General features: G+C 41.1%; 2 protein-coding genes and 1 long non-coding RNA gene across 3 annotated transcripts; 1 reads left to right on the top strand and 2 right to left on the bottom strand.

Moving 5' to 3' along the window:
- Nucleotides 1-3,028: 3,028 nt before the first annotated feature.
- On the bottom strand, nucleotides 3,029-4,092 carry LOC139538394 (glutaminase kidney isoform, mitochondrial-like). The gene is made up of 3 exons (XM_071340380.1): nucleotides 3,914-4,092; nucleotides 3,621-3,684; nucleotides 3,029-3,339 (listed from the first exon to the last, which is right to left on the bottom strand). Exons 1-3 carry the CDS (start codon nucleotides 3,972-3,974, stop codon nucleotides 3,198-3,200), a joined length of 267 nt encoding a protein of 88 aa, XP_071196481.1. The 5' UTR covers nucleotides 3,975-4,092; the 3' UTR covers nucleotides 3,029-3,197.
- Nucleotides 4,093-7,515: 3,423 nt separating this feature from the next.
- Nucleotides 7,516-12,562, top strand: LOC139538393 (uncharacterized). The gene is made up of 2 exons (XR_011667728.1): nucleotides 7,516-8,006; nucleotides 11,543-12,562. It is a non-coding gene; the product is annotated as an uncharacterized lncRNA (long non-coding RNA).
- A 540-nt stretch (nucleotides 12,563-13,102) lies between these two features.
- Nucleotides 13,103-25,920, bottom strand: LOC139538390 (uncharacterized). Its single transcript, XM_071340376.1, has 9 exons — nucleotides 25,555-25,920; nucleotides 22,534-22,692; nucleotides 20,589-20,640; nucleotides 20,176-20,365; nucleotides 20,024-20,060; nucleotides 19,503-19,747; nucleotides 14,846-19,307; nucleotides 14,641-14,719; nucleotides 13,103-13,302 (listed from the first exon to the last, which is right to left on the bottom strand). Exons 1-9 carry the CDS (start codon nucleotides 25,567-25,569, stop codon nucleotides 13,148-13,150), a joined length of 5,394 nt encoding a protein of 1,797 aa, XP_071196477.1. The 5' UTR covers nucleotides 25,570-25,920; the 3' UTR covers nucleotides 13,103-13,147.
- Nucleotides 25,921-25,999: the final 79 nt, after the last annotated feature.

Here is a 25,999-nt window from a genome sequence, read left to right as displayed (position 1 = left end):
CCATTGTTTATACAGACGACTCGTTGCAAAAGCTTCCGTACGTAGTCGTGCGTCCTTGATGAACCAACTGAAAATAACGTTTCCACTTAACAGCGCCATATTCAGTATCTCTAGGGACGATACTTTGCATGCTCGTAGCTAAGTCGCTTTGGGTAAAAGTTCTTGCTAAATGGCTTATACACAGAACCAGTGCAGTGGTGGAAAAAGTACCCAATTGTCATACATGACTGAGTCATTTTCTATTAAGGTATCTTTACTTTTACTCAAGTTAAAGTCACACAGTAAAATACTAGGGTAATAGTCTAAAAGTATTTGGATTTAAATATACTTAAGTATCAAAAATGTAATTGGATAAAATATACTTATAATATAAACCTATAAATAATTTCAAATTCCTTATATTAAGCAAACCAGACGGCACCATATTCTAGTTTTTTAAATGTATGGATAGCAATGGGCTCCAACAGCCTGACAGGAGTAAAACTTGAGTAAAAGTAAAGATACCTTAATAGAAAATGACTCAGTCATGTATGACAATTGGGTACTTTTTCCACCACTGCACTGGTTCTGTGTATAAGCCATTTAGCAATAACTTTTACCCAAATACTAGAGTAATAGTCTAAAAGTATTTGGTTTTAAATATACTTAAGTATCAAAAATGTAATTGGATAAAATATACTTATAATATAAACCTATAAATAACTTCAAATTCCTTATATTAAGCAAACCAGACGGCACCATATTCTAGTTTTTTAAATGTATGGATAGCAATGGGCTCCAACAGCCTGACAGGAGTAAAACTTGAGTAAAAGTAAAGATACCTTAATAGAAAATGACTCAGTCATGTATGACAATTGGGTACTTTTTCCACCACTGCACTGGTTCTGTGTATAAGCCATTTAGCACTAACTTTTACCCAAATACTAGAGTAATAGTCTAAAAGTATTTGGTTTTAAATATACTTAAGTATCAAAAATGTAATTGGATTAATTATACTTATAATATAAACCTATAAATAATTTCAAATTCCTTATATGGTGGTTATAGTGTGGTAACTAAATAACCTCACGCTCAACGTCAACAAAACAAAGGAGATGATCGTGGATGATCGTGGACAGCTTCAATCTAAAGGCCATCAGACTGTTAAACAACCATCACTAACAGTGAGTGGCTGCTGCCAACATACCTACTCAATCTCTAGCCACTTTAATACTTAAGAATTGGATGTAATAAATGCATCACTAGTCACTTTAAACAATGCCACTTTATATAATGTTTACATACACTACATTACTCATCTCATATGTATATACTGTACTCTATACCATCTACTGCATCTTGCCTATGCCGTTTGGCCATCGCTCATCCATATATTTATATGTACATATTCTTATTCATTCCTTTACACTTGTGTGTATAAGGTAGTTGTTGTGAAATTGTTAGCTTACTTGTTAGATATTACTGCACGGTCGGAACTAGAGGCACAAGCATTTCGCTACACTCGCATTAACATCTGCTAACCATGTGTATGTGATTTGATTGAATGTTTCCCCCATAAAACCTACCACTGATTTGATTTCTAATTTCATAAGTATTGGTTTATGCTGTGTTAAAATGTGTGTTTAAGCAATAAACAAATGAAAAAAGAAAAACTCTGGTTGTAAACTGACTGCAGTAGCCATGTTTTTGGTATCGCTCATGTCATACTGCGTGTCATTCCTCAACTGTCTGGATTTTACATTCATATTGGACCTCCACAAAACTGACACACTAAATCAACAAACTGTTTTTGTACATATTCAAGTAGCGATTCATAACATACAAATACAATCAGTACATGGCTTTCCATTAATTTCTTAAACTCATTGGAAATTAAATGGAATTCAACTGTGCTATAATCCCACTGAATCATGAATAACCCTCATTCAGATGATTTTATATGGTCCTTTACACACACCAGCTCCGTGGGACAATTGGATCCTGGCCAAAGGCACAAGTCCATTCAAAAAGTGTGAGACATCTAGGATGAGTTTTTGACAATATTAATGTCAACTGCCATATGTTTATGTACATGTCCAACTGGTTTCCTCCTATTTTCAGAGTACTGATGCCAGACTAGTGTTTTATCATGTGGCCACAGATACTCCCCTATTCTGTCAGTGGTTCCAGATCTACAACAGACAACTGTGTGCACATAGCATACAGTATTGAGCAAGAGAGAAGTAAAATTCAATTTTGTAAAATTAATACAAAAAAAGAACACTAGACCAATAAAATGAAATTGAAATTAAAGCTAAAGGGCATATGCAGTAGGGTTGATAAAGGTCAAGATAAGTTTGACTGGGACTAGTGGAAGCGTAGGATGTTTGGTAACATTTGGCATCCTAAACTTGTTTACATGTGACAAAGTAGGCTTCAGGACCATATAGTGCTTCTACCCAAGTGGTGGCCCATCATGTCTTTAGGAGCTACAGTCTTTTTCATTTTTTCCAACCAGGCATTAACCAAGACATATAGCTAGAATGTTATGGAGTGATATTAGTGCCAACATAAACTGAATTTCAGATTCAACATCATATCGCTCCATAGACTCTAATGTGCCTGGTTTGGCCAAAGATTACTACACATTGTGGCCTTCCAGGAAAAATACCAAACTGCTAAACTATTACATTGAATTATATTAAGTATTGGTACTTGATATCATGAAATATATTTACTTTATACAGTACATAAATATACAATTTACATGTAGCAGCATATGTATAATGATATCACTTTATATTGCACACCAATGTCACAAAGATTCAATCAGATTCTGCACATCGATTTGGGACTCTCACCACACACACACACACACACACACACACACACACACACACACACACACACACACACACACACACACACACACACTTGGTGAGCGAAAGGATAGAGGACGAAAGAGAAAAGATACAGCAAAAATAAGCAACACCGTCACCAAATCACACAACAAAAGGTAAAGCAAAACACTTACAGTAAAACAAAGGAGTATAAAAAATGTGAAGCACATTTAATCAAACACACAGTTCAGAAATAAAGTCATCATACAAAGTCGACAAAAGTCACTCCAAAAAGTGTTTATCCCACCAAAGAAACAGCAGTCTAGTAGAGAGGATACAAAAGCAGCGTGGCGCCATCAACTGGCTTGGATGTCTACACTACACCAGGTTGTTCTCTGCTGTCTCCTTGTCCTTCTTGTGGGCCTCTTGTGGGTTGTACTTGTTTTGATAGTCCTGGAGGATGGTGACCATGTCGTGATGGCCAAAATGCAAGACCTCTTCCATTGGGGTCTTATCCCACCTACCGGAAAGATAATGAGCAGTGTGACTGACTGGGGTTGGACTGGCCTACAAAGGTATTCGTTTTGGGAACTAACACGACTCTTCAGGTGTGAAAATGCTATAGGGTACAGTTCAAATAAATCCCTCATGGTTGACCATAAGTGTTCTTTTGAGTGGGAGTACATTGTACTCTCACACAAGTATATGATACAGTCTCTCATCCACCCACACCTACCTACCCACCCAAAACACACACACACACAGATAAGACAGACAGGCAGACAGACAAAGTGGTCATACCTATCAATGGGAACAGGGTTCACTTTGCACGCCTCCAAGAGGAAGGGCACCACCTCTGCATGTCCTGAAAGTAGAGCAGATGACAGGGTTATTTAAGAAACAAACACACACTCCTACGCACTTTCTCTCTCACACACCGCAGCAAAGACGTCAAACACTACACAGTGCAGTTACCGAGGGACAACAAATTAACCCTACGACACAGAGGGGGTCTGCCAAACACTCCCAGAGGACCCTGACACACACACAATCTGTCCCTGTGTGTGACAGGAAAAGGAGGCTGTGAGAAGTACCTTCTGCTGCAGCCACATGTAAAGCCGTCCTGGAGTCATAGTCCCTCTGCTCCATGTCCATGGAGGACAGAGCAAATCTGCAGACATACAGAAACAGGTCAGCAGTGTCAAGAGATGGACGATAACGGCCAAAGAAAGAAGACGGAAGTAAATCAGAGAAGCAAAAGATGATTTATCACTATGAATGAAGATCTAGTCATTCCATTGTCATGAAATTAACATGATTAAACATTTTCATAATTTGCATATCATGGACAGCAGGACTTTAGTGCCGTTGTACACACTGAAGGACAGTCATTATGTTTGGTGTGTTTCTGTGAATGTGTGTGTGCGTGTGTGTTAAAGAAGAGAGTGTGTAAGAGAGTTGCATACTTGACTTCCTTAGTGCTGAGACGTCTTTGGTAGAGGCAGCAAACAGGAGGTTGATGACAGACTTGACCTGGAGCGAAAAAAAGAAAGCAGTTTGTGGAACTAGGCAACACACACAGGCAGCCAGGGGGTGTGTGGGGGACATGTGCCAGCTAAAGGAGAAGCAGAGTCAAACCCATCAAATCAGGACTTCTGGATACCAATAAACTCCTAACAAAACCCCAAGGCAATGGCAGTATTACTTTAATTATGTGAATCAGAAAAATATACGGCAGATTGAGAGCTTTCTCGTTTACTGTAATTACCTGAAGTAAAATGCTACTGCGAGCCACTCATGACGTCAGCAATAACTAGGAAACTAAATGAGAAAAAGTAAGAAAACTATAATTAAAAAATATTGGCATCACTAAGTAGAGCCGAAAGGAATAATGCTAAGAATACAGTTGTATTGCATTGTAAGACTTGCCAGAAGTTCTTATTACCCCTTTATAATGTCTAAGCAGGGGATATTGACAGCTTCCTTAGCCCATGTTTTCTATTTTAAGGAGCACCCAGTCATGTTTGAGGAGCTACCAGTATCGATTACAGACCAAATACTATGGTTGGATTCTGGCAGTGGGTTTTTAAAGAGTTGATTGGAGAAATAAAGGTAGAGATTAACTAATTGGGTGTAACACTGTGGCACTAGCATAGAATCTTGCGGTCGGATGCCAAGCAGTTGCCATACCAAGCGGTGATGCAGCCAGTCAAGATGCTCTCAATGGTGCAGCAGTAAATCTTTTTGAGGATCTGAGAGCCGATGCTAAATCTTTTCAGCCTCCTGAGGGGGAAGAGGCGTTGTCATGCCATCTTCACGGCTGATATGTGGACACCAAGGTGATGTGGACACCAATGAACTTGAAGCTCTCGACCCGCTCCACTATAGCCCCGTCGATGTGAATGGAGGTGTGCGTGGCTCCCCATTTCCTGTAGTCCACGATCAGCTCCTTTGTCTTGCTGACATTGAGGGAGAGGTTGTTGCTCTGGCATCACACTGCCAGGTCTCTGACTTCCTCCCTATAGACTGTCTCATTGTCATCAGTGATCAGGCCCTACCACAGTCGTGTCATTGGCAAACTTAATGATTGTGTTGGAGCCCAGGTGAACAGGGAGTACAGGAAGGGACTAAGCAGGCACCCCAGAGCGGTCCTTGTGTTGCGGGTCAGCATGGCAGATATGATGTTGCCTACCCTCACCACCTGGGACGGCCCGTCAGGAAGTCCAGGATCCAGTTATCAATTGTTGCCTACCCTCACCACCTGGGGGCGGCCCGTTAGGAAGTTACAGGATCCAGACGCAACTGGTTTCAAGTGGCAAAGAGAACTCATGTGATCTCCTACTGCTAACTAGTGGACGAACTGGGAATCAGACAGGGGTTATATTAACATCAATGGATAGGTAGAGACTTCAGCTTTCTTCTCATGTGTATATCCTGTAAAACGAAAAACGTTGCACAAGCTCCGCGCTTTTAAAATGGCTATGTTGCTATGGAAATGTGCACATGTTTAGAGCGAGTAATTGGTTACATATTTTATGTCGAACATAGACTTTCAAATCTCTTATTTCCCAACAACTGACAATTGGGACCTCCCCCGTATCTCGGGCTCTGTAATAGTCACATTGTTTCTGACGCTTATCAGAATCCCACAGTTCTTAGCTTTCTAACAGTACTTAACTGTTGTTCTGCCCCTGAGCAAGGGAGTTAACCCACTGTTCCCCGGGCGCCGATGACGTGAATGTCGATTAAGGCAGACCCCGCACATCTCTGATTCAGAGGGGTTGGGTTAAATGCGTAAGACACATTTTAGTTGGTTTGAAGCATGATACTGCAACTCTCAGCTCCTGCTCAATGTTTAGCTGGGACCTGTACCTGGTCTTCAGTGCAGCAACAGCAGAGAAGCCAGTCTCACAAAGATAAGATGTTGCAAAAGGAAGAAGAATGCCCATGGCCCTCTGCCCTAAGAGTGGATACTGCCTCTCTACACTCAGCCAGAATTCACTCAGTGTCTGTGATGTGAACCTCAGTCTCAATGTGGAGTCAGACGTCATATCAATGAACTGGTCCTCCTCTCCTCTGAACCTCAGTTGGAGCTGGTGCATTGAAAGGATCTCTCACCCACTCATATTGGGAACTGTTTTCAGGGAAGTACTTTTTAAAGAATCCCATCAGTGATGAAATATGCTCCTTAATATATGGAATCACTGAGGTGGCATCATAGTCAGTAGTGTCAACAAATTTATGCAGGTTCTCGAATGAATCAGTATTTCCTTCATCAAGTCACCTGCCCCACATTGCAAGCTTTCGAGTGAAAGAGCTGATCTTGTCTGTGACCTGAGGGAGGTGTTTATCTTTCCCTTGAAGCTGTAGATTTAGTTCATTTAGCTTTCCAAATATGTCACTCAGGTAGGCCAGTTTTGCCAGGAAGTTCTCATCACTAAAATTTTCTGAGAGGTCATACTTGTGCTCCTGCTCCGAAAACATTCTTATCTGCTCTCTGAGCTCAAAAACTCGGGACAAGACTTTTCCTCGTGACAGCCACCTTGCTTCACTGTGAAACAGCACAGCTTGATGTTCAGCTCCCATCTCCTCACAGATAGCAGAGAAGACTCTTGTTTTTAGTGGTCTGGTCTTTATAAAATTGACTACACCTACAATGTCAGTCATAACCTCACTTAATTCAGAGGAAAGGTGCCTTGATGCCAGTGCTTCTCTGTGTATAACACAGTGTGTCCACTCAGCATTAGGTGAGGCCTTCTTGATGAGTGCCCGAAGTCCTTTTCTCATCCCTGCCATGGTCTGTGCACCATCACTGCAAACACCAATGCAGTTCTCCCACTTTAGCCCATTCTCAGTCAGGAAGCAGTCCAGCATTTTGAATAGCTCTTCAGCTGTGGCTCTGTCTCTGACATATTTACAAAAAAGTAGATCCTCACACAGGGAGTTTGTCATGTCAAAACGTACATAAGCGATTAACCTTTTCTCAATATAGGGGGTGCTGTTTCAACGTTACCATTTATCGTTCCCAAATTAAACTGCCTCGTACTCAATTCTTGCTCGTACAATATGCATATTATTATTACTATTGGATAGAAAACAATCTCTAGTTTCTAAAACCGTTTGAATTATGTCTGTGGGTGAAACAGAACTCTTTCTGCAGCGAAATTCATGACAGGAACGAGGCTCTGTTCTCAGATCAGTTTAAAGCTCTGTATGTATCCTATGGGTCGACATGAACTGCACCCGCCTTCCCCTGGATGTCAGTAACCAATGAGAATTGGAATGGAGTTTCTACGTAGATCTCAGACCTTATAAAAGGACATGGCATGGGGGGAGCGCTCCTTTCGACGTTCGTCAAGACGCAATGGAGGACCTCAGGATGGCATGCTCAAAAGCTCTCGTTATAGTCCTAAGTTATATCCGTCTGTGATTTAATTCGATATAGGTGTTAGAAACATCATAACGAAGTTATTTTAAACCAAGTTATATCAGTTTATGCGAGTATATTGCTATTTTCGGAATTTCCTTAGTATTGCGTTTTGAGGATTTGGGCATGTCTGCGCCACATAGCTATTGTTAGCTGCTAGTTCCAAAGTTGAAGACGACGTTTTACAACCGAGCAACGATTCTTTTGGACAAAGGACAAAGGACAACTTGCCCAAGATTCTGATGGAAGCTTGTCCAAAAGTAAGAGCTATTTATGATGTTATTCCGTATTTATGTGGAAAAATGTAAATGGATTTGTCCGCCATTAATTGCGGCACTAGTCTGGTTGTAACGCACACTGTATGTCTAGTAACGTTAATTTTAAAAATCTATACTGGGTAGTATATGGGGCTTTGGTGACAAAACGGATGGCACTGTGATAGACTGCATCCAATTTATTGAGTAGGGTATTGGAGGCTATTTTGTAAATGACATCGCCGAAGTCGAGGATCGGTAGGATGGTCAGTTTTACGAGGGTATGTTTGGCAGCATGAGTGAAGGATGCTTTGTTGCGAAATAGGAAGCCAATTCTAGATTTAACTTTGGATTGGAAATGTTTGATGTGAGTCTGGAAGGAGACTTTACAGTCTAACCAGACACCTAGGTATTTGTATTTGTATACGTATATCTTTTTTCAAGACAGTAAATTGTCACATTTGTATTTGTATATATTTTTTCAAGACAGTAAATTGTCACAGTCCTACCAAATTTGACACTTTCCACAACCCTTATTCCTGTTGTGGTGTTTCACTCTTTTATGTGCAAAAAAAGAAAGAACTAGGAACCGCACCACGCCCTTCCCCCCACCCAAAACTAATGTCCATGGTTTTCAATAAAAAAATCTGGTCACTTATTTCTTAATTAGTTTAACATATTTCTTATTTTCATCTGAATTATTTCAATGTAAAAAACGGTATTTGGGTAAGAAAGGGCTATAAAAAAAACAGGCGCAACTTAATGGGGATTTAAATATTTTAACATACATGCAGGCTTATGACTTGACAAAACAGATGAAAAGGAACTGGCTTTTCTTGCTAACGTAAACTCACGTAAACTCGTACATCGCCTTGGTCCGTACAATTGCCCTTATTTTACCGCCCCCAAAAAAACTCATACTTCCAGATCAACTGTAATGTCAATACCATTGTAAAGCACAATTTCTCCCCTTTCCAACAGAATCAATTACATGACCTAAACGCTGCCCGTTTCTGCATAATTCAAGCAGGCAATGAGCCCCGTCGGGTCTTTTTAAAAATGGCGGGTTGGGAAGCGAAACTAATGCGTGATAGTGAGAAGTTGTGTGGGAAAATTGCTTTTTTCACTCGATCTGTCCAACTTATCACCTTATCGCCTCTAAAATGTAAATAAAACACTATAAAGAGTTTATATAATGTGTCATTACATACCTATTTGAGGGTTTGTGTCGAATTTGAATCTGGTTTTTAGGGCGGTGCTAAAGTGATCTTAGAAGTAAACAGCGGCTTTGAGAATGATGATCTCATGCAATGATGACGCAAAAAAATGACTAGGTATCCCCCCCTTACCCCCGTCACTGTCCATTTCTTGTTTTTAAACGATGAGAGAAGTGCTACACCTGGTGGAGAGAGATTGTAAGACAGAAATAGTTGCTTTATGCGTGCTGTACGTTACGACATGACGTTTTTTCTACTTTTCTCCAATACTATAGAGCCATTACCATGTCGATCAACGCTTGAATAGAAAGCTAGTTCACACTCCCGATTTTGAAGTCAACACAGTCGCTACATTCCCATTAGTTTTCTTTGTAGCCTCGTTTGAATGTTGCGGTTGCGCACATTTGTACGGAATGGGGTGAGTTTACGTTAGCTTGTTACACTATAGCAATATTATTTTCCAATGCATGTAACATTGTGTTAACCACAATCATGTATTCTGAATCAAAGACACGTTTACCAATTATGCTAAACTTATTAGCTAGCTTGCCACCATAGCTAGCATAATTTTTTTTTTTAACTAGCATGGGTAGCATGCTAACCGTTAGCTAGCACACTAACCGTTAGCAAGCCGCAAATAACTATAAGGTAGAAACATGCAAAGTAACAATTGCACATTGATGAATTGTTTGGATAAACCTACCAATTTCAATCTGTCATGACGCAGTATATCTGACACAATGCGGCTTACAGACATCGTCAATGCATGTTGGATTCCACCGAAAGACATACATGACTGACATTAATTCATAAAAAATAAAGACAACGGGAACATGCATTGCTTGTCAATACATCAAATACAATTTTAGCAAAAATATTGGTTAACAGTTTAGTTAATAGCTTACCTTCTTGCATGAATGCAAACATCTGCAACGATCCTCCTCTTCCTTAAAAACGTGCTGCACAGCTACTTCAGTGGTGATCACGCTCAGGCAGGGACAGGCTTGCTAGGTCAATTTCAAATTTCTAGGAGTCTGCTCAAAACCAGCCTTCAAAACCCACCTTCACTAGCACAATTTTAGCAGAATACATGGAAATGAATGAATTTTTTAAAATGCCATGTTGGTAGCGTTGCAATATAGAAGTAGTATAACAACTTCCACCTAGCGACCAAAACCTTTCACCTGCGGCAAAGTTTTCAAAGTACATAAATAAACCACAAAATAGTGTACATGGCAACCTTGGGCAGAGATTTATGCTGCAACATGGGGGAGGGGGGAACTGTATCTTTTATTATTATTATATATATAAAAAAAAATATTAACAACAAATCAATACAGGAAGTACATGTGGGAACACAAGTATATATAAATAATATACAAAGGACGGGGGGGGACTGTGTTGACCTATGAAACATTTGATAGTTTGATACTTTTGTGCACTTTGCAGTGGGGGAGGGGCAGGACCTCAAGCAGAAATTATGGCCAGTAGATATGCATAACAATGATTCCATCAGCCCAGATTTCTGAATATGTCTGCAATGTTATTACTGTTAGCTACATTTCCTTAGACAATTTGGGTTTGTAGCTTACACAATCAGTATCAGTGAGGTGTTAAGTGCAGCTACTTGAAAGGTCTGTACATGAGAGATGGAGTGGTGGATATGGACATTCTTCACTGGGGAGACTTGCTGACACAAAAGTAGCTTATGGCAGGTTAAGATTGGAAATTTGGACAGGTAACTAGTAACTAACGGATTACATTTAGAAAGTAACCTACCCAACCCTGGTAGTGAGAACCCAGCTGGCTGTATGGACGGGGACAGTATATCCCGAGAGAGCCATGTTTCCGTGAAACAGAGTATGTTACAATCCCTGATGTCTCTCTAGAAGGAGATCCTCGCCCTGAGCTCGTCTACTTTATTATCCAGACACTGAACATTTGCAAATAATATACTTGGAAGCGGTGGATGGTGTGCACGCCTCCTGACTCGGACTAGAAGTCCACTCCGAATACCTCTTCCCCGCCAGCTGTGTTTTGGAGCAGCCTCGGGAATAAATAAAATTCCTGGTTGTAATGCTGTTGAGTTACCGCCACTCTGACATCCAAAAGTTATTTCCGGCTGTATGTAATAACACACAAAAAATTATGACCTAATAATGTAAGGAATAACACACTGCAAATACTGCAAAGTTGCTTAGGAGCTAGAAGCAGAGCTGCCATATATGTATTCTATATATAGTCTAGCCATTTATGATTATTCAAGATCCTGTTACTCTGCTGTGCCTGTTTCCCTGCCTGACACCATTTATCCTCTCATTGCAGTTACCGCTCTGTCTCTGGCTCCTGTCTCCTGTTCCACATCTCACCACCCAACTACCTTGCTCTGGATTTTACTCACCACCACTACCTTGGATTCCCCTCAGGACCTGTTTACCCTGTTCTACTCAGCCAACTCCAACCTGTCTCCACATCTGTTTTTTTTGCAACTCATCCGAGCTTCCCCGGATCTGCACTCCATATCTCCGTGTGACAATAAATATTTTGTTTCATTCATCTCTGTTTCCTCATCTGAGTCTGCTCCTGGGTTCCCCTGTGTCGCTCCGCTTAACATAAGTTGGAGTCATTAAAACTCGTTTTTCACGTGCACTTCACAAAATAGATGGCATCATGAGGGGGGGAAATTATGTGGATATATTGAAGAAACATCTCAAGACATCAGTCAGGAAGTTAAAGCTTGGTCGCAATTGGGTATTCCAAATGGACAATAACCCCAAGCATACTTCCAAAGTTGTAGCAAAATGACTTAAAGACAACAAAGTCAAGGTATTGGATTGGCCATCACAAAGCCCTGATCTCAATCCTATAGAAAATTTGTGGGCAGAACTGAAAAGCGTGTGCGAGCAAGGAGGCCTACAAACCTGTGTCACACCCTGGCCTTAGTTATCTTTGTTTTCATTAGTATTTTAGTTAGGTCAGGGTGTGACATGGGTTAGTATGTGTTTTTGTATTGTCTAGTGTGGTTTGTATGGTTGAGGGGGTTTCATAGAGTAGATGGGGTTGTGTTCAGTGTAGGTGTTTAGAATTGTCTATGGTTGAGTGTAGTTGTTTAGGAAAGTGTATGGTTGCCTGATTTGGTTCTCAATCAGAGACAGCTGGTTATTGTTGTCTCTGATTGGGAGCCATATTTAAGGTAGCCATAGGCTTTAGGTGTTTGTGGGTAATTGTCTATGTAGAACGTTTGTTGCTTGTCTGTGCACTTACGTTATTTAGCTTCACGGTCGTTTGTTAAAGTGTGTCGTGTTCATTCATCTTCATTAATAAAGAGAAGATGTATCAATATCACGCTGCGCCTTGGTCCGTCTCTCCACACGATCGTGACAACCTGACTCATTTACACCAGCTCTGTCAGGAGGAATGGGCCAAAATTCAGTCAACTTATTGTGGGAAGCTTGAGGAAGGCCACCCGAAACTTTTGACCCAAGTTAACCAATTTAAAGGCAATGCTACCAAATACTAATTGAGTGTATGTAAACCCACTGGGAACGTGATGAAAGAAATAAAAGCTGAAATAAATCATTCTCTCTACTATTATTCTAACATTTCACATTCTTAAAATAAAATGGTGATCCTAACTTACCTAAGACAGGGAATTTTTACTAGGATTAAATGTCAGGAATTGTTAAAAACTGAGTTTAAATGTATTTGGCTAAGGTGTATGTAAACATCAGACTTCAACTGTACCTAGAAGTGCACACTATTCTTATTTTTTTTATGTATCTTAAGAGTAAAAGTAATATAGTCAACTATACAACTTCTACTACTACTACTACTACACTTTATATTATCCAATAATATATAATGAAAAACACTCAACATGAAGAATTAATGCAATTATGTTTATTTCAAATATTTATTATGAAAGATAGATTATGTGGTCTTCCTTTTATAGCAGGAAGTAAAGGGACTGGACAAGGCTTTGCCTATAGCTGAAAACATCCTGGAAATGAGCGAATGCTTCCTTGGTTTCTTCTTGGTGGAGCATACACTCTCTGTTCGGCAGGATTCTTGATCATTGACAATTGCTGAAAAACATAATGTAAACATAACATTTTCTTTAACTGACCCTAGTTAGTGTGAAGAATTAGTATTGCATTATTATTATTTAAATTGTAATATTCTACATAATTTAGAAATGTAGGGCGGCAGGTAGCCTAGCAGTCTCAATCCGCCTATTTAACCCAGGGCTTAGACTGTTTAGTGCCAAAAAGAAGGGGTTAAAAACATGCAAAAAATAGATATACATATAAATATATATATATATTCGTCAACTTTCTTATATCTCTCAGATTTAGGACAGACACTTCAGTTCCATGTAGTGAATCTGTTATTCAATGCGTTTGTATGGGCTAATAGCAGTAAGTCCGATATAAAACCCTCGGTCTAGACAGGGCTTAGACTCTTGTGGGTTAAAAGCATGATCATTACAAAGGTGCAACTCGTGCTGGAGACAATAAAAGGCCACGCTAAAATGTGCAGTTTTGTCACACAACACAATGCCACAGATGTCTCAGAGACAGAGGCTGGGGAAAATAGGAGCAAGGAAAAACGCTGGTTGTCTAGTTTTGAGGGAGCGTGCAATTGGCATGCTGACTGCAGGAATGTCCACCAGAGCTGTGGCCAGAGAATTGAATGTTTATTTCTTTACCATAAGCCACCTTCAATGTCGTTTTAGAGAATTTGGCAGTATGTCCAACCGGCCTCACAACCACAGACCACGTATATGGCGTCGTGTTGGCTGTAGGGTTATGGTGTGGCCAGGCATAAGCTACGGACAACGAACACAATTGCATTTTATCAATGGCAATTTGAATGCACAGAGATACCGTCACGAGATCCTTAGGCCCACTGTCGTGCCATTCGTCCGCCGCCATCACCTCATGTTTCAGCATGATAATGCATGGCCCCATGTCGCAAGGCCTGCATACTCACCAGACATGTCACCCATTTAGCATGTTTGTGATGCTCTGGATTGACGTGTACAACAGCGTGTTCCAGTTCCCATCAATATTCAACAACTTCACACAGCTATTGAAGAGGAGTGGGACAACATTCCACAATCAACAGTCAACAGCCTGATCAACTATATGCGAAGGAGAAGTGTCACGCTGCATGAGGCAAATGGTGATCACACCAGATACTGACTGGTTTTCTGATCCACGCCCCTACCTTTTTTAAGGTATCTGTGATGAACAGATGCATATCTGTGTTCCCAGTCATGTGAAATCCATAGATAAGGGCCTAATGAACGTATTTCAATTGACTGATTTCCTTATATGAACTGTAACTCAATAAAATCTTTGAAATTGTTGCATGTTGCGTTTATATTTTTGTTCAGTACACATTTGAGTGTATTGACTTACCTGTTTCACTGACGGCAGGGGTCTGGTTCTGGGAAGGTGTTGGAGTGCAGTGGTTCTTCTTGTTGACCTTCTTTGTACACTGGGTAACAAACAGTCATTTGTACAGTAGGAGAAATTGCACACAAAAGGTATCAGTGTTTACCATCATACTGTACGTAATGAATAAAAATCATCTTTATAATTTGTATTTTGATGACATATGTACCTTTGGGTTGAGTCCACAGAGAGCGCTGAATCTTCCTCTCTTCTTGTCCTTTCTACCAGTTGTTGGAAGCCCAGAATTACCTACCTCGTCACTGCCAAGTGCATTGTGTGATGACAACTGGGTCATGGAGGGAGGTGAAGAGCTAGCCTCATTGCATTTAGTTAGTAGTTCCCTAGTTAATGATTTGACCAGGGCATCGTCAAATGCATAATCCGTTGACTTCATTGCAAGCTGGAGCATCTTCTCTGACCCGAATTCTTGAAGAAGCCCCTTGTAGACAGCCTTGAAAATCTTTTTGATTTTCAGATTCTGGGGGTAGGCTTGAGTTGGTTCAAGGCCTGAGGTGCCACAGAACTCAGACAGAATCCTCTTTGTGAGAACTCTTGATGTTTCACCAATGTCAGAGGATTCCCGTAATGTGATAGGGGTGATCATTGTCAGCAATCTAACAATCAGTAAAAGTACCAAAGAGGTGTAGTCATTGCTAGTGGAGTCAAATGATGCATGTGTATCAGAGTCCATGGCTGATGGAGTTGATGGATGCACAGAGACACTAGACATCTCCATATCTTTGTTGTCCATCTTGGATTCCACCTCTCCTAAAACTTGAATATCCACAGTTCCACCATTGTGTGTGCTGCTGCCAGACAGAGAGGGTCTAGGCAATGATTTGGCACTAGACTGACGGCTAGGGGTCATGAGAGCCGGTCTGTCAGAGTCAAGTGTTCCAGCATCAGTTGGGGACAACCCATTGATTATGTTCATCAACTCTGATAATTCTTCTGATGAATTGGAGGCCACAGAACAGGTATCCATGACCTGATTGACCATTATATTGGTGAAAAGGCTCTTTGTGTCACAGTAAACCGGTGAGGAACTAATGGAGATGGCAGAAGAGCTCGGGATAAGCCGGCTTGTGTCCTGCAGAGAACCATCAGAGACGATAGTTTGGCAGAAATCAGATCCTTGTGATGGTGGAGGAAGCCAGAAGACAATCTGCTGTAGCAGACGTTTTATTGACTCCTCAGCAAAGGAGTACACAAGGTCAGATGGAAACTCCCTGGATTCCTCAGAAGCATTCAATCCTGTCTTCAGCTTCAAAAGAATAGAGTCAGACACGCTCTTGCCAGCTGGCACAAAAAGAGCCTGGGGGGTGTTGTGACTTTTTATGAGCTCATAAACTTTGTCAGTGAGCTCATGTGAGAAGTTCTGAAGACCGTCCCTGGGGCTGAGTCTCGCAAGTCTTCTTGTAAAAGAAGTGACATCATCTGCAGTGGCTATGTGTTCCGTATCTTCTCTTGGAATGACCTCCATAACAGTGTCAACTATGGCAGAGATGGTTTGCCTTGTGTAATTTGTTGACCCTTGTGAATGAGTTGAGGAGTCACTCATATCAATGACCGAACTCCTAATGATAGGACAATAGCTTTCAACAGGCCACTCATTGGGGACTGGAGTCCCTGGAAGAGAATTTGTAAAATCACTCTGGGACCCTCTGGTCATAGCAGAGGTGATGGACAGGGAGGACTTTGAGGAGGATGGCCGGTGTATCTCGTGTCCATCAGTTCTCACCATGTCAACATCCTTCAACATGGAGCCCACGATGGAACGAGTCAAGAGGCCTTTCTCTGAGGTGCTCATCCTCTCTGACATAGACACTCTCCTCTGGATTGTCATCAGAGTCTGACTAATTAAGGCTTTGGAATAATTTACCATGCTGGTCTGGCTGCCTTCATGTTCACTGTAAGTCATTTGTGTAGAACTAGCTGTTCTGCATATGGATTCGGCATGTTTGGGGGCCTCAACCATATTGTCTAGGAGGACCGGTTGTTGTTGGACAAAAAAGTCCTTGACCTTGGTGAACACATTGTTGAACAGGTTAACAGTGCCTGGCCAAATTATCTTTCCTTTCACATCGGCCCCGTTGTGAACACTGACAGGAAGGGTTGAAGCTGACAGGGATCTCTCTAATTGGCCAGACACTGAAGCATCAGACATTTTAGTCATCTGGGTGAAGCTATTAAGGTCTTTAGTGATGCTTATGACGATGTTGGATGCTGCAGAATTGGTGTGCAGAGAAGAGGTGAATAAAGATGGAGTTCCACTCTTCTGAAGGATTGTGAGATCTCTATCATCACCATCATTACTGGACTCTGCACAAATGTCTGCACTTCTACCATCAAGGCTGATATTTACAATGCCAATCAACCCTGATCGAAGGATCCCACCAGCTATATGTGAGGCTTTAGTTTGAAACTCCTCAGTACATAGTTTGTCAAAGGCTGTGGATTTAAGACTTCTAGAAGATGCTTCCTCTTCATCATTGTTGATCTTACCATGCAAATTGTCCTGTGTATTGACAGCATAGTTATCAACAGATAAATATGATTTGGAGGCGGCAATGACGTCAATCTGAGAAACAACGGCATCCAAACACTTGGACAGGTCTTCTGTATCTCCTTTTAGGCTAGAGAGGCATTTCTCCATGGATTCCTCAGAGTGATACACAGTGAGGATCTGACTAATGACCTCCTTGGTACAGGTTTGAAGGTCCACTTGGATTTCAAGAGAATCACTATTACAAGTCACCTGAGAATCTAAACTTTCACTGGGAGCCTGTTTGAGAGTCTCATCATGTATTGGTGTAACACCATCGATGACCTTTACAGAGTCTTGGCAGGGAGTGAGAAACCGCCTCAGCATTTCTCGAAATCTATGATATATAATACGAGCAGCAGAAAGGGTGCTCACTTTTGAAATTCTGACATTTTCAGAGTCATGTGCCTGCATGGACTGAACAATAGTCTCCACATCTGTTACAAAAGTGTCCAGCAATTTAGATGTTTCAGAGTCTCCCAGTAAGCTGGTTGTAAAGGGGTTGACAGATCTTAGAGCTTCACTTACTGCCTTTCTAGCCTTTGTCTGGAAAGACACACTGGAGAGTTTCGTCATATTTATAACTGGAAGACTCTGGGTAGATTCACTGTTGGTGGTGCTGTCCTGCAGACCAAGAGGAAAAGTGAGATCGGAGAGACATTGTTCACTGTCTAACAACTCAGATGGTGAGGCGGAACAAGAACTGGTGAAATCATTCAAGTCAGACATGATGCCATCCACAAATAGAATGGCCTCCAGAGACTCTTCAGAATCACACTCTCCAACAGAAGATGAGAACTTCTCCATCACCTCAGTCTTATACAAGACTAGAACCTGGCTGGCAATCTCTTTTGTGGTGTCAAGGAGGACTTGGTCTTGCAAATACTTATTGAGAGCCAAGAGAGGTTTTGGGGTCTCACTTTGTCCTTTTTGTTCATTCATGGATGAGGGGGTTATTAAAAGTGGTTTACAAGAAATGGAGTCCGATGTGTCAGCCTCACCATTACTGGAATGACTGACGTCCAGCCACAAAGTTGGAACCATTGTGAAAGAATATTTTGTGCTCTCCACAAATGTACTTAAGAGATCACCTTTTTCTGGACAGGTAAGAAGTCTCTTCAGCGTATTTTTCATGTCGTAGTAGCAACCAACAGTGTAAGACCAGATCTTACTCTGATGGTTTTCAAGAAGGATCTGCTCACTCTGTGCAGGAGAGCAGGATGCCCTGATAGACTGGGTAAGATTGTCCATGTCTGAAACAAATGTACTTACCAACTCAGAGGCCTCAGGGTCAACCATAAGGTCTCCGATCTCACCTATCCTAGGAGTTGGACTAGATGATGTAGTGCCAGAACAACATGATGTACAACCCCTGAATCTTTTAACGATCTCCCGGATCGATTCAGTGGCCTTGGTCTGAAACTCCTCAGTGAGTAGTCTGTCCATACTTAGTGTTGACAGACGAAGACTAGATTTGGCACCTTTGATATTGAGGTTGCTCTCTCCTTGTTTTAGCATCTCCTCAAAACTTTTACAAGATTCAAGCATCTTCATATGGTCAGCAACAACACAAAGCAGTTCCCTCTTGTCGGGATCATTTTCCTCCTTATTGCTGAATTTCAAAACAGTGCCACTGAGGGCTGTCATGACCTGTCCTGTTAAATGTGTCATATCCACCTCAACACCATCCTCTCTGAGAACAACACTCTGCTCAACACTCTTCCCATTAATGTACATCTGAAGTATGTTGGAAACGCCAGACACCATCTCCTCAACCACCTTGGTGCTGGAGACACCACCACTGGCAAAAATGACAGGGGACATTCGCCCAGAGATGGGAGTTTGGATGGCCATAGAGATTATGGAATTGACCTTCTTTGACACTTCTCCAACAATAACCCGGGATAGACTTTGAGTGTCTACCTGGCCCTCTCTTTGGATACAGAGGACATTGTTCAGCGACTCTTTGAAGGAATCCTGGACATTAGTGAGGAGACTGTCCTCAGTGATCCCAAAAAAGTCACTGAGTGGCTCAGATGATATAGACTCACCATCTCCCTGAGTCTTTGGCAACACTGTCTGAGACCTTTGAGAATACAAAGCAAACAATACAGCATTCCATATTCGATAATAGACACTGTAGTCACATTAATGCATAATTCAGTAATCAGTTAAACTGGTCATTAAGAGTAAACTGTTATACAGATAACAAAACATATTTTCACAAAATGGGTTATGAATAGTTAGGTGAAACCGGTTTCTTTAGGAAGACTGAACATACCCATTACGAGAGGAGCTTGATTTGGCCGTGCAGGACCTTGAGGATTTGCTGCTGCCTCTCTTGTGAACCTTCAGGTTTGTGCTAGAAGATCTCTCTGATTCTGTCAGAGACTTGCCGGATACTGGAGACACATGGCTGTATTTCCGTACAAAACGGAAAATTGCAGGGATGATGACCTCTAGGATGGCCTCAGATACAAACCGCACAATCTCCAGGCACATCTCTGCAAGCAGTGCCCTCATCACCTGTAGGACCGAAACAGTGTAGGTAGATTACTCATATCCGGGCTCTGAAACCAAGCTCCTCGAAGAGATACCAACAATCTCACATATTTTCATGAGAATCATGAAAGTGGCATACATTGGAAAGCATGAAAAACAGTAGGCTACTAAAAAGCTCTTTGAATGTAACTGTTTGTGATAATGTGGATGATACTGTAGATAGATAAAAGGCTTGTATCTAATTTTCTTGAAACATCTATTAATATATCTATGAATAATTGTCAAGGTTAAGGGACTTACAGGGTCCATCCTGCCAATGCTTAACTGCCTCCATTGCCTATAGGAGATAATTAGATGTTTTTAGCACCAAAAAGCACACCAACACACATACAATTTATAAAATCCTCCAGATGACATTGCATTCAAATACTACAATAGAAGTTTGGACATACTCCTCCGTAAGTTTTTCCAGAAACCGGATGATAATCGTGTTGAAAGCATCCGGATTGATTGGCGGGAGGTCAAGAGCCATGGTCTGACAGGCCCTGGAGACACACTCACTTAGGATCTTTTCATTAGATTGTCCCTGGTGAGATGTCCCCTGAACTGCCATCCCAGAGAATTCCATAGATGTAGAGGGACCTGTGTCCAAAGCAGCATTCCCCAAGGTAAAGAAGTCAGAAAACATGTAACCTTCTGAGGCAAGTATGTGTTAGCCAACTTTGTGTACTTTGTGAAGTTAAGTACCCAAGAAAGGATAACATGTGCGCTCTGCTATTAGTCCTCTGCTCAATAGATGTCCATACTAAATCACATTTACATGCAAAAGGATTACATTCAGTGAAATTAGAGTTTAATTTATGACCTGCATCTGTATCAGTGATCTGCTCCACTTTGTTTCTCTTGGTCTTCTTGGTCTAAAAAGACAATACAGTCAATGATATACACGTAGATACTGTATGAAGCCATTCCAATACAGCCCTTTGAGTAGAGCAAGGGTAAGATTGATTGTAGGGCTGTCCCCGACAAAAAAAAATCTTTGTCGACCGAGAGTCATCCTGTTCTAATGTTAAAATGTATTTTTCCATATCAGAAACACCCTATGTGTTTGAATACAATCACCTACATAGGCACTGAGCTTGTCTGATGCTTTAAGCACACTGTTTAATTAAATAATTAAGACACACAAATGACTCAAAAAAGAGCCCGATGGTGATACTGTATTAAAAAGAAATGACAGCGAGTGCCTGTGTGACAGGCGCACGTTGTCTCGCTCTCCTCCCTACTGCAGTGAAAAGGCACCACATAACAAGCGGTGTTTATTGTGCTGTCCATGCTGAAGATGCAACATAATTTCAGCCATTTAGTTTCTTCCTCGTTTCTGACTGAAAAGTTCTGTTACCGAAATCCCTAACTTGTTTACAAAAAGCATGACCTATTTCCTCAGCCTTGCTCTCTTTAAGTGAAACATGTAAGCATCGCATGTGTAACGGATGTGAAATGGCTAGCTAGTTAGCGGGTACGCGCTACTAGCATTTCAATCAGTTACGTCGCTTGCTCTGAGACTTAAGTAGGGTTTCCCCTTGCTCTGCAAGGGCCGCGGCTTTTGTGGAGCGATGGGTAACGACGCTTCGTGGGTGTCAGTTGTTGATGTGTGCAGAGGGTCCCTGGTTCGCGCCCGAGGTCGGGGCGAGGGGACGGTTTAAAGTTATACTGTTACACATGCATGTGACAAATAGGGCCTGACCTATAGCCTATCATAATCAAGTCAATAAATTGGTTATAACAAACTCCGAACACAGTAATATCAACAGCAAAATGGATGCGGAGGATGTGAAAAATAAACGCCAAACGGGCGAATGTTTACTGGTTGCTTAGAAGGGAAAGGGGAAGTAAGATCTGTGGAAGACATTTGACTTAGTTGTGGAAACTACTGGTGATCAACAAAAAGGAGGGTATAGGACCAAGCGCTGCGTGAGTGTTATGTGTGCCAAACAGTTGCTGTTAGATTACAATATTGTTTTTTCTGACCATTTGGAACAGTGTAAACAACACTAAATAAATTCTAAGCAATACCAGTCTGTTCTAACGACAAAAAATTGCAAACGCCTTTATTACAGCATAGCAAAGATTAAAAACAGCCGAATCAGTGAAATTGCTTAATTCAACATTTTGCCGGTGCATGAGGCTTGGTGCTCACAGAATCAGTAGGCTATTAAACAAATACTCAAACAGGCAACAGAAGCTATATCTGTCTTATTTCTATATATATATATAAATATATACACAGTACCAGTCAAAAGTTTGGGCACATGTACTCATTCAAGGGTTTTTCTTTATTTGTACTATTTTCTACATTGTAGAATAGTAGTGAAGACATCAAAACTATGAAATGGAACTACATATGGAATCATGTAGGTACCAAAAAAGTGTTAAACAAATCAAAATATATTTTAAATTTGAGATTCTTCAAAGTAGCCATCCTTTGCCTTGATGGCAGCATTGCACACTCTTGGCATTCTCTCAACCAGCTTCATGAGGTAGTCACCTGGAATGCATTTAATTAATTAACAGGTGTGCCTTGTTAAAAGTTAAGTAAAGGAATTTCTTTCCTTCTTAATGCTATACAGGCCTTTGAGAAGAGCTACAGTAAACGATTGGTGATTGAATATTAAGAGATGGAAGTCTGTTGTAAGGACGATTTACCCTCCAACCTCACAACAACATGTTGTATGGCATATTGGACAGGTTTAGAGTGTGGACAGGTAAGACCCCCGATTTCCCTTTCTCTCCTCAATCTATTCTCTCACCTTCACTTTTCTCCTTGTCACAGCCTTCAGATCGATCTGAGGCAGGGGATCCTTCACTTCAATATCTTCTGGATAGTTTAAACCCAGGATATCATTCTTCATTTTCTGGACTTGACCTTCCAAACTTTGGTGATCATGTGGATCATCTTCGTTTAAACTCTGATTGGAACAAATTAGACCATTCTTTAAATGCTCATGGATATGTGCAATATACCACAGCTAAGAGCTGTTCTTACGCACGACACAACGCAGAGTTATTAAAACTGGTTACCAACTTAATTAGAAGAGTAAAAATAAATGTTTTGTCATACCCGTGGTATACGCTCTGATATACCACAGCTTTCAGCCAATCAGCATTCAGGGCTCGAATCACCCAGTTTATAATGGCCAATATACTATGGCTAAGCGCTGTTCTTAGGCAAAACTGCTTGGATACAGCTCTTAGCCGTGGTATATTGGCCATATACCACAAACACTGAGGTGCCATATTGCTAATAAAAACTGGTTACCAACATCAATAAGAACAGTAACAAGTATATTTGCATCAAACCCGTGGTATATTGTCGTATATACACATGGCTGAAATGCTGTTTCAGCCAATAAGCATCCAGGACCAAACTGCCTGGTTTATAATTACGCAATAAGGCACAGGGGGGGGGGGGGGGGGGGTGCTATATGGCCATTTTACCACGGCTAAGGGCTGTTCTGAAGCAAGCCGAAACGCGAAGTGCCTGGATACAGCCCTTAGCCATTATTATATTCAGCCCAGGGAGACAATGGACACTGGCCGCAAAAGGCATGGATTTTTTTAGGGGGCATTACGGTCACACAAAGGGGATGTCGCCGGGTAATTTGAGGTATTATTAAGTGCTTGTCAAATTGTGAATAACAGTGTGCAGCCTGAGCAAAAAAACTAAGCAGAGCTCATGCCTTTCATGCGACTTTTTTCAAATCATCATTAGAGGCAAATCATACAGCCTTAGAATGTATTCAAAATCAAAACGGATAACCCAACGTTTGTATCACAACTAAAGTTACATAAATAACTCTAAATTAAGCATATAGGAGTACCTATTTCTTTGTTAACGGCTAAACACAGAATAGCCACATGTGCGCACTCCCTAAAATCGCTTGGAGAAAACATTTTATTTTATTCAGCTATGTTCAATTGTATTCTTCATACTATAAAATAATATAAAATAATGCCATGGAATTCTAACCAAATCTTGTCTGCTAAATGAACCAGTGTAGCCATATGGCATAGCCAGATCAGGGTCTAACATAAGGGCAAGTCAGAGTATGCTATTCTGTTCTTCTGAAATAGACTACATTTTAGACTGGATTTATTGTGATGGTGTAGGCTACATTACATGGATTTATTAGACTTTTTAATATGTAGATGTCGCAATGGTCTGCATCAGTGGTTTGTAGGCTATGCGTGGAAGCCAGGAGATGCTAAATGTGTTTATGTTAATTAAAGGTCAATTACTGTGAGACCAGCAGTTATTTGCTTGACAATCACCAGCTGACACAATTTCATGACCGCCACAGCCCTAGGCATGGGTCCTCAAATCCTCAAAAAGTTTTACAGCTGTACAATTAGGAGCATCTTGACTGGCTGCATCACTGCTTGGTATGGTAATAGCACCGCCCACGATTGCATGGCGCGACAGAGGGTGGTGCGGACAGCCTAGTAAATCAGCCCAACCAACGCATCACCAGGGGCAAGCTACCTGCACTCCAGGACACCTACAGCACCCGATGTCACAAGAAAGCCAAAAAGATCATCAAGGGCAACAACCACCCGAGCCACTGCCTGTTCACCCCGCTATCATCCAGAAGAGAGATGGAAAAACAGCTTCTATCTCATGGCCATCAGACTGTTAAATTGCCATCACTAGCACATTAGAGGCTGCTGCCCTATATACAGAGACTTGAAATCACTGGCCACTTTAACAATGGAACACTATTCACTTTAATAATGTTTACATATTGTAACGACCCTGGGTTTATAAGCGCAGATATCGACTCTGCCACTCGAGCACGCTTTTGGGGCACAGTCGATAGCAAGCTGGACTTCGGGCTAGAAGGTTGAGGGTTCGAGACCTGCTCCCTGCCTGTTTCATTACATATTTTGCATTACTCATCTCATATGTATATACTGTATCCTTCCAATTCTACTGTATCTTAGTCTATGCTGCTCTGACATTGCTCATCCAAATATTTATATATTATTAATTCCATTCCTTTACTTTAGATTGTGTGTATTGTTAGATATTACTTGTTAGATATTTCTGCACTGTTTGAGCTAGAAACACAAGCATTTCGCTACACCTGCAATAACATCAGCTAAACATGTGTATGTGCCAAATACAATTTGATCACCAGGGCTGTGCTCCCTGTCATCCAGGACCTGTATATCAGGCGTTGTGAAAGGAAGGCCCGGAAATCGTTAAAAACTCCTGCCACCCAAGCCATAGACTGTTCTCTCTGCTTCGGCACAGCAAGCGGTACCGTGCATCAAGTCTGACACCAACAGGCTCCTGAACAGCTTCAATCGCCAAGCCATAAGACTGCTAAATAACTAACAAAATGGCTACACGGACGGAGTTGACAGTTGTATTTTTTTACAGTACAGGTTTTCGCTATAAATACACATAGATCCTATTGCCTGATATCAAGATTCGTAATGAATGCGTTATGGAGTCACCTATTATTATTATAATTTAGGTAAAATTATGATAAATAGCCTACTGCTGTTATCTTTGCAAGGATCATATTTTATGTATAACAAGTCCCATAGGTTATTATAATGCATTAAAAAAATTACAATATTAAAAAGTATAATATTAGCGGCACATTAACGTTAGCCCACACCGCCACCCAGCTGCCACTACTTGCGGCACCCCTATCGGCATGTCTTGTATACCCTGTGGTTCCTGCCGCAGCATAAAAAAAAGACGGTGCAGCGTTTCCTGCACCACTGAATAGGGCTTCTCTGTTAGCAATTCATAGGCTTACCTTATTATCCTCCATGGTTAAAGTCTATGGCTGGAGCCTATGTTCCCATCATGTAAAACTTTACCAAGTGATTACCAAAGAGGTAAGCTATCGCATTTTATACGGTAACTCAGCCAACGTCATAATGTGAAAGAACTTTTACGTAATAAAACAACTTCAGGGATGATCTGTCAATCAATGCGATCAGCGACGCAATACTGGATCCCCATACCACTAAAAAGACCACTCGAAACAATAAATACTGGTGTATTAGCTACGTTTCCGTTTTTTTGTACAATAATGTGATGACAACAAATAAATAAGTAAACAACAGCCGACAACAATGATGAGCAATACATAACATTGTAAATAAGAATGTGTTCTTAACTGACTTGCCTAGTTAAATAAGGTGAAATAATAATTTAAAAAAATCAAATGCAGTAATTGGAGAAGAACGCTTGAGGGC

Source organism: Salvelinus alpinus, chromosome 14, assembly GCF_045679555.1.
Source record: "Salvelinus alpinus chromosome 14, SLU_Salpinus.1, whole genome shotgun sequence".
Taxonomy (NCBI): Eukaryota; Metazoa; Chordata; class Actinopteri; order Salmoniformes; family Salmonidae; genus Salvelinus; species Salvelinus alpinus.
The sequence above is the reverse complement of the archived record's forward strand: the minus strand, read 5'-3'. Positions and strand labels throughout refer to the sequence as shown.